Genomic DNA, 8831 nt, shown 5'->3' with positions numbered 1-8831 from the left:
CACACGCTATTGCACGGCTGCTGTCTGACAAGAGTGACAGCTAAAATGGAGCTATTACTTTACAAGAAGTTAATAAAACGGCGCACTTAGCCTGCTGCCTGCCCTGGCTCCCATCCCACTGGTTATCCATCACATCGGGTTAGCTCGTGAGGGGAGATGTTACTTACGGAAAGGGCCCGAGGTTGAGGGAGGTAGTGATGTCAGGGGAAGGGACTCTCGGTTGGGCAGGGTGAGGAGGTAAACCCCCCGGCCAGCAGATCTCGCCCTCAGGGCTTCGCGTCCTCCTGGACACCCCTGATCTGCTGATGGAGGTGTCTGACGGCTGGAGCCGCTGCCGTTCCGGACCGCTGAGGGCATGGCCGCGGAAGGTTGCCCTATCTATAGGCTACGTGTAACATTATTAGCAACACATATATGGCCATTAGAGATTTTTCCAAATCTCCCATAGGCAACATGGGCTTAAGTATCTCGAGGTATTTTATATAGGATATATTTTCCCTAGAATTGCCGATCATGTGAGGCGGAAAGCTTTTGCTGAGGATCCTCAAGTATTCAAACAAGGAGGTGTTTATGTATGTGCAGAGCGTGTTGCAAAGCTTTGCGCACCGGGCAGGAGCGGCCCGAGCCCTCCCGGCCCGTCCACCGCGGGTTTCCCGTGCTGTAGAGCAGCTCCCGCTCAGCTGGCAGGATGCAGGAAATCACGTTCTCCAGGGAACTCGGCTCTTCCCTTCTCCGCGTCGTGGCGGTACATAATGATGATGCATGGCTGAACCTCCATGTACTCAGCGCTGAAGTCTGCTGTCTTGCGTTCAGGAGGCACTTTACGGGAGCGATTTAGAACCCACCGACTAGATCTGGAAACTGTAAATTAGATGCACAACTCTAACTTGTGATTCTTTCTGCATAATTGGGGCTGCTAGCTAGTCCCAAACACGATGTGAGAGGTGAAGCTCAATTCCTTGTAGTTTGGTGCTATGTGTTTGAATGTTCGGTTCTTTCCACAATGTTCAAAGGTCAGCATACCCTGTTAGAAAAGGTCATTCTGTTGCTTCAGGTTATCAGTTAAACATTTCAGACTCTTCAAGTCAGTATGATTGTCAGTGACGGCGAACCAAGCAAGGAGGGACTGCAGAGCCGGTGGCCAAAGCCAGCGGGGAGCCCCAGCACTCCCCCCCTCCCTGAGTGCTGCTCCGCCACGGGGCCCAGGGCAGGCCCTGCTAGACTTTATAGTAAAGGTCCTGAGCTTTTCTGGGTATTAAAGATCCATTTCAGTGCTTTAAGAAGCTTGATGAAGTATTAAGCTTGATGCTCTGGCAAAATCCCAAGTTACATAATTATATTATTCTGCTTACTTGAATTGTCCTTTCAATTTCAAATAGGGATGATAAAGTCCTTCTCAAAGGATAGTTTTCCCATGAATTGTTAAATAGCTGCTGCATTCCAGTAGCGGATAAAACAACTTCTCTCTGTTCACCTCTTTACTGTGCTTCTTAAAGTGGTGTGATGAAATGTTAAATTCCATAGTGAAAACTCTATAAAGAGAAGTCCTCATTAGGTGGATCTACTTTGTTCTTTTTTCTTTATTAACAAAAATGTTTACTGTAGTAACTCAAGAAAACATCTAACAGGCTAATAATTTCTAAATATTGTAGACTGTTAAGAGACGGGGATGCTTTTTTTTGTTTGTTTTTGAATGCCTAGTGTAGCTGATGGCAAAACTTGGCTCAGATGTTTTTATTACTAATGATAATATAAGAAATGAGAGAGCTAGCCTGATTCTTAGATCTCTAGCTTAATTTGCATTCAGGAACACTACTTGCAGTCAACTGCATCACACCAAAGCAATACAAGAAAAACCTAGTAATATATTGTGCTCAGTACTAGTTGGTAGTAATTGCAAGACAATCTTCTACAGTCAATTTAACTGAAAAGTTCTAGTTTGCCCATTAGAAGGCTGAAGAAAGCTATTATACACTTGGGAAAGTGTAGTAGCTTTTGCATCCTGTTCTTGTCTTAGAGTTGTGTCAAACTGTCACTGTGGGAGACACAAGTAGTAGCATCAACTTGAAGATCTGGGCATATTCTGCCATTGTTTACTGCTGCTTTCAGAGAAATTTCTCACTTGGATATTCCTGTTGCTTGTCTTGATAGAGTTCTTGTTATAGGTGGTGTGTTAAAATATTTTATAGTAAATTTGTGTCAGGCCTGAAGAAACCTTCACTTTGCATGTTCTAAGCCTGCAGAGTGCCAGTGTCCAGGGAAGAATATGGTGCACTGGTAGATCAGGCTGGCAGTCAGCTTGAATTAATTTAACTTGAGCTTGGGAGTTAAGAAAGGTTGAAGACAGCTTTTGGACAGCCACTTGTGTATTGTTCTGCTGCTCTACTGAGTTATCATGATTATTTTTGAATGGGAGTAGTTAATGGGAGGCAATGGGACTGCTCTTTTTGATATAGCTAAACAATTGCATGACAGTAAAGAATGGTGCTCTGCTGCAATAAAAGCCCTGAATTTCCATTACTAGAACTGGTTTTGCCTCCTTCCACCAGTTCTTCCTTAAAGCTTCCTTTACTTTGCTGATTTTTTAATGTTAGTATTACCTAAAGTATTTGCTGGTATTGAGTAGCAGACTGTACATCATAGTCTTAGAACAGGATTTTTTTTTTTTTCTTTTTTTCCCTGCATATTTTGGATATTGTTGTAAAAGATGTTTCAAAAATAGAGATGTTAACAGTGAATAATTATGAGAGAAGTTGAGTTACATTTTAACTGTTCTGGTACCTTGGTTAGTCAGTAGGATTTAGGTGCATTTGATACGTCCTAATGACATACAATTTCTAACTAGAAAATTACAGAATATGCAAGTACCTCTTAGTGTGGTAACAGAATATATAATCACACATAAATATGTATGATGGGCTTTGTTATTTACTACTGAGTTAAGAGCACTGAAAACTTCCAAGAATGTATGAAGAATAGATAGTCTTCAGAAAGCTTACTGTGCACTTTTCTATTTGATAGGCAATATAATTACATCTAGGTATTAGAATATACCTACAAACTTTGCTGGCTTAAGTTCAGGAATTTCAAAATAAGTTTAGCATAAACTTTGCAATTTTTATGGATTGTGTCATAGATGGGATCACATTATTGAAGATGAGTTAGTTATAAAAATAATGCTATATGGCTGATTTTCAGTGACAACTGAGGCTGATATTTCTTAGTGCCTCAACAAAAACATCCCATCATCAAAATGGAGAAAAAAAAAAAAGGGAAAAATTTTGCCCATTCCTTTAGAATTACCACTATTTATTTGCAAAGTTTCATATTATTTTAAGCATTATTTTATTTTCTGGATTTTTAAAAAGAATGCTTTTAGTTATTAATACCTTCAAAACTGCATGGTTAATGCTCTTCCACTATTTTAATAAAACTCAGGTCTGATGATTATAATATAGTAGAAACTCATGGATTGACTTATCATGTTCTATTTAGGTGTCAGTTATTTGAAAGTAGTTATAAAAGTCTTGAATTGACTTGGTGCCTTTATAGTGATTACTCTTCAATTAACTGTAGCAAGTGTTTTTAATACAGCTGTCTGTAAGAATGATGGTCTCATAGTAGAAGGAATAGTGTAATATATAGAAAATGCCTGGTAACCTACAGCAGAAAAGTTGATTCTTTTGTTGGAGGATTATAGTGCATTAATGATAAATCTGGTAGGAAGATTCAGTCCTAAAGCTTCTCATGGAAAATGCGAACAAAGAAAGATGGCATTTCAACAGCCATCTGTCGGTTGGCATGTCAACATTATTTTTATATAGGTGAGATTTCACACCAAAGAAGCCTTCCAGTAGTATTTCTCACTAGGGCTGTGTTTGGTGGATGCGTTTTGAAAATTTATGGAGTTAGAACTATTTCTCACTTCTCAGTTACTGCAACGATCACCTAGATGTACACTGCCTAATGGACGTCGCTTTCTTAAGGTTACTGTTAGAAGGGTAATAAACTTACCCAAAATATATATTTGATTGTTTCAGAAGAGAAAACCAAAGTACAATATGAAACCTTTGACAAGAGGTTTAACAATATTTAATGCCTTAATTTAAAATAGTATGCATATACTGTTGTGAGCCAAGCTGTGAGTAGTTAGAACTTGTCATAAACTTTATTTTAAGAAAGCTATTAAAGGGCCAATACTGTACTGTATACAAAATGATGCTGCGATGCACCACTGAGCATGCAAAATACCTCAATGTAAAAGATACTGAGTTAATTGTTTTCTTAACTTGACAACAGCTTAAATGTCAGCATGAGGTTATTTAATTCCTAATTGTTTTTCAAAAAAACATAAGGAAGCTAATCAGTGTTTCTTATATTGTGATGAGGGCAACAGACAACTTTGCTGCCACAGTGGCATTGTGCATTTACCCTTATGCTCAAACTATCTTAAAAAGACAGGAAAATATATTGAATTGTCCTTTCTCTTAATTATGAAATATGTTACTACTTTTGTCATCTGGAGCAAATTTTATCAATGGAGTTTCAATAGTCTAATAACATTAAGTATTTATCTAAAAAGAAAATCTTACCTTCTCCTGTTACTCAGAGAAATTTTAAAAGTGTACATTAAAGAAGGATGCTGTCCTGAATAGTAACAATAATGTAATATGGAAGTCTCCTTTGTTTGTATCTGATCAGTTCATATATGAGAAATACCTAGTAATACTTGATAGCATAGTAAACCACTTATCAGTACTTTTTTGGTTTTTGTATGAAGGGGTCACTTCAGCACTGCCATGGTAACAAATTGTTTCACCGTGACTCAGGATGGACATAATCAGTTCAGCTTTGTACCTGCTCTCTCTTTTCTGTTGCTGTTTTGATAAGCAAAGGTGGGATTACAGGACAACAGGTTACAGGACAAGTGTCAGATTGCAGGAGATGATACCCACTGCTGTGAGGCCCAATGCTTTGTAGCTTGAGAAAGTTGTACTAATTTACCAAACAGTATTTATTAGGAATGCAAAAGGACAGATTTAAATGCATACTTTATCATGTAAACTCATCTCACTAATTAATAGCTATTAAATAAAACCATGATTATTTTTTTTTTTTAGAGACTATTCCAAAGTACACTGAAAACAATAACATTATCACCGTTTTAGAAACATAGCTGACCTACTCAGCTCATGTAATTATTAGAGCTTTATGAAATTTGGGCATACTAGTGTATCTAAATGACAAAAGCTGCTTATTCTGGGTCTTCTAGTCTTAATTTAATCATTGTTTATTTCATTCCTTAGCACTAAATTGTAGGGAATCAATCCTTGTTTTCCTTCCAATCTCAAATATTTCTTTAAAACCAAAGCCAAACAAAAAATCCCGTACCTTTCTTATATTAAAAAAGTTACTTCCATAATGACTTTAGGCCTTTCTAAAATAATGTGGTTATAGTTTAATTATAAAAGCACTTTATGTAATTCTGATAGGTTTTTATAATTTTACTTTTTAATGCATTGTCTTCTCTCTAGAACCAACACACACAAATACTGCACCTATCTCATGAGCTACTGAACTAGCACTAACATTGCAGGTTTCTTTTCGCTGTTCCATTCCTAAATTCTTTAACTATTGCACATATGGATTGAAACAAAGAAAAATACAGAATACTTTGGGCTGAGCACCACTTAGTACAATCAAAATAACGATCAAGTCATTTGAGAAATTGCTCAAGCTTAGTTTTCAGAAATACAGGTTGTTTTGCAGGAGTGTATAAATGACAAGCCCAATTCAAGTGGGGTATGCAAAGTATTCTGCTTGCTAAAATGCTAAACTTTATTTACACAGCTTTCCTTCTATCAAATACTAGTAAAGAATTGGTGGTATGTAAACAATGGTACATGCAATTTGATCCCTTCTCTAAGAAAAATAAATTTACCATTCTGTTAAATAAAGACCAAATGCTATTATATACAGTCTGTTAACCGAAAGGCCTTACACGACATTCAGGTCTGATTTTAATATTTTCCAAATAAATACCAAATAATGCAACATTTACAAATAGCACACCAGCAATATTTTCATGGTAACCATTCCACAAATCAGAATTTAGTATTTCAATTAAGCAAATGAATAGCAGCTCCTTCATAAATATTAAGGCATGTCACATAGCATCAAAATGGAACCGATGAGCCTCCTGTCTCTTCTCTCTGTCATCTGCTTTCTGAAAAATAATAGTAAAAAGAAACACTTTGTGGGATCTAGAGCAATACTGTTACAGAAATGAGTTGTCAAATGTCAGAGAATGGTTGATTTTTTTTCCAAGTCACTCATTTGACAAAAGGCAAAAAGCTTAGTAAAAGCCCCAATAATTAGCTTGTAAGTGATGTCAGTTTGAAATAGCAATAATCTACTAAAAATTAGCTTCTGTTGTTAATGCTCAGCTATTTTAGTATTTATGATGCATTATTTTCTATTTTTTATAATAATGCTTTTTTGAAAGGACTATTTAAAAAAATAAAGCATGTTTCCTAGTATGCATTTATTTAGTCTGTATTATAAATATGACATGAAATCACACTAGGTTAACTGTAAGTGTTTTGTATGTCACACTTAAAATGAGACTGGTTGAACTACTATCTTTGTTGAAATGTATGCAACAGATTTTTTTTTTTAAACAACAATTAATAGCATCAAGTAGGCTAAAAATGTTCCATGTCTTTGTTTGCATTAAAAAAATGTGAGGTACAATACATTTCCTTATTTAAGCAGAACACCCTCATCTGCTGAAAGAGCAGTTTGGATGGTGCTTAGAAAAAAGAAGTATATTTAAATTGTGCCTATAATCTGTGTAATTTGTAAAAACATGCCCTCTTCCACAAGCCTCCTCTTGTGTTCTAAAGCAGTAACAAAGTATGAAAGCACTTCCTACAGGATTTTTTAACACAGTGTGAACTTTTCTGGAAAACAGTATTTTTGTCATGACAGCATGTGTAAATCCTAGTGTAAGAGAATTTAGCAAAACAGATTTTAATGCTTTTTACTTTGCTTACAGTTAACATTTTTAATGAGTAAAATGTGGAAAAGCCTTTACGATATGCTATTATGTGGACATCCAGATTGATATATTACTCAATGGATAAATACACATGAAAATATTGGTAGAAATCTGTATGTATGTTCTGCCATGAAAGTTTGTCATCTGCTTTGGTTCGAAGCCAAGTATTTCCTCATTACACAATGCTTATGTCTGATATCAACACTGGATTTAACTATGGGTTTTACTGCATTTTGTAGCAGCAGCAGAGCTGTCAGTGAAGTTTAAGATTTATCAGACTGGCTTCTTGGCAGGGACTTTACCAATGTCAGCAGTATTGTGAATGACAAAAATGGGGTGGAAAGAAGGGAGTGGCATAATCTTTCCTGTATTGAAATACCTGTCACATTCCACAAAATTTCACAGCCTCACTTTGAAAGAAATTTTCACTCAATTTCTTGTATGTTTTCTAAAAAAAAATTACTACTTCAAATTTGTCAGTAACCAATACTCTGATGAATCTCTAGCAGTGTAATCACCAACATGTAGCACTGACATAACTGTCCTCAAGACCACAAAGCAAGTTCACAATAATCAGAATACAGGAAAATCAAAGTCCTTAGCTAATGCAGCAGACTGTCTTTGTTGTAAGATGAATAATGGAGTAAATTCCTCCTCAATTTCTCTTTCACTGGATGCATGAAAATCGAAAACTAGTAACTGAAATTTGAAAGCTTTTTTTTTTTTTCCTTTTTAAAATGGATCCAAGATTGCTAAGGAGTGACAGACCAACACACTATCCCTAAATCCTACAGTTATTTAAACAACACAATACTTAGCTGGCAGAAAAGTACATAACAACGACTGTAGACAAAGGGTTCCTATTACTACTTATCTGCAGAGGTCAAAGTACATGGTTTATTTTAACTGCATCTTACAGAGATATCCTCTAGGGGAAAAGAAGAGATTGTAACTGCCAGTATATTTCCCCTTCCTTTCTTTGCTATAGGTACTCTAGAGATTTGAAAGGGAAAGCAGCATTTAGGCCGAACAGTGTTTTCATGAGAGGATTACTGAAAGAGGCAGTAAACCCAGAACAAGCTTAGAAAGAAAGAAACTTCGGAGTTTAACACCCAGTCCTGTCAGTAATACACAATATAGTTGAGATGCTTCTGTGTTCTGTAACTCAACCATTTCTTCTAAAAACTGGGAAGGTAAAAATCAATAGGAAGAATTTAAAAATGTTTATAAAGCAGTCAGAAGATACACAGAATGTATCCAAATATTTATGCCTCTTGAAGCAAGATTGGTAAGCAGTTGGAAATGAGTGTATAATATAACCAAAATACCACTTCATTCACATGTAACTAATGGGATTTAAAAGGGCTCAGAAAGCACTCACTGTGGGCTGGGTGCTCTTTCACATATTACAGTACATGAATTATTATATGAATAATTGTTTTAAACACTGATATTAAATCTCCATTTATCCAGATGGAATTATATATAGTTAATCCATCCTCCAATGAAAGGTCCAAGTATTTTTTATTGAAGACAGAGTTAAGCCCAGCCAGTGTACAGTCACAGTTAGCAATGCTTTCTTGGTACAAACTAAGGACAGTCATCATAAACTTCATCTTTCTTTGCTTTGTGTATTTTATTCCCAGCTTTACTATTATTTGGTGACTGTATTTAACATTTTGAAGAGTGATGATTGACAGACAAATAGCACTGAAATATGAAGCATGCGCACAGCCTGTCTGAATGTTTAACAAGGTCAGTTTATTTCCAC

General features: G+C 36.2%; 1 protein-coding gene across 2 annotated transcripts in view; it reads right to left on the bottom strand.

The window, feature by feature from the left end:
• Positions 1–4075: 4075 nt before the first annotated feature.
• ITFG1 (integrin alpha FG-GAP repeat containing 1) overlaps positions 4076–8831 on the bottom strand; it is a 66691-nt gene continuing 61935 nt past the window's right edge. For both annotated transcript variants that reach the window (XM_030457456.1, XM_030457457.1), the window contains exon 18: positions 4076–6226. In XM_030457456.1, coding sequence (XP_030313316.1) covers positions 6167–6226 — 60 coding nt within the window. In that variant the 3' untranslated portion in view covers positions 4076–6166. The remainder of the gene's footprint in view (positions 6227–8831) is intronic.

This window comes from Calypte anna, chromosome 11 (genome assembly GCF_003957555.1).
Source record: "Calypte anna isolate BGI_N300 chromosome 11, bCalAnn1_v1.p, whole genome shotgun sequence".
In the NCBI taxonomy this organism is placed as follows: Eukaryota; Metazoa; Chordata; class Aves; order Apodiformes; family Trochilidae; genus Calypte; species Calypte anna.
This window is presented reverse-complemented; position numbering and strand designations above follow the sequence as displayed.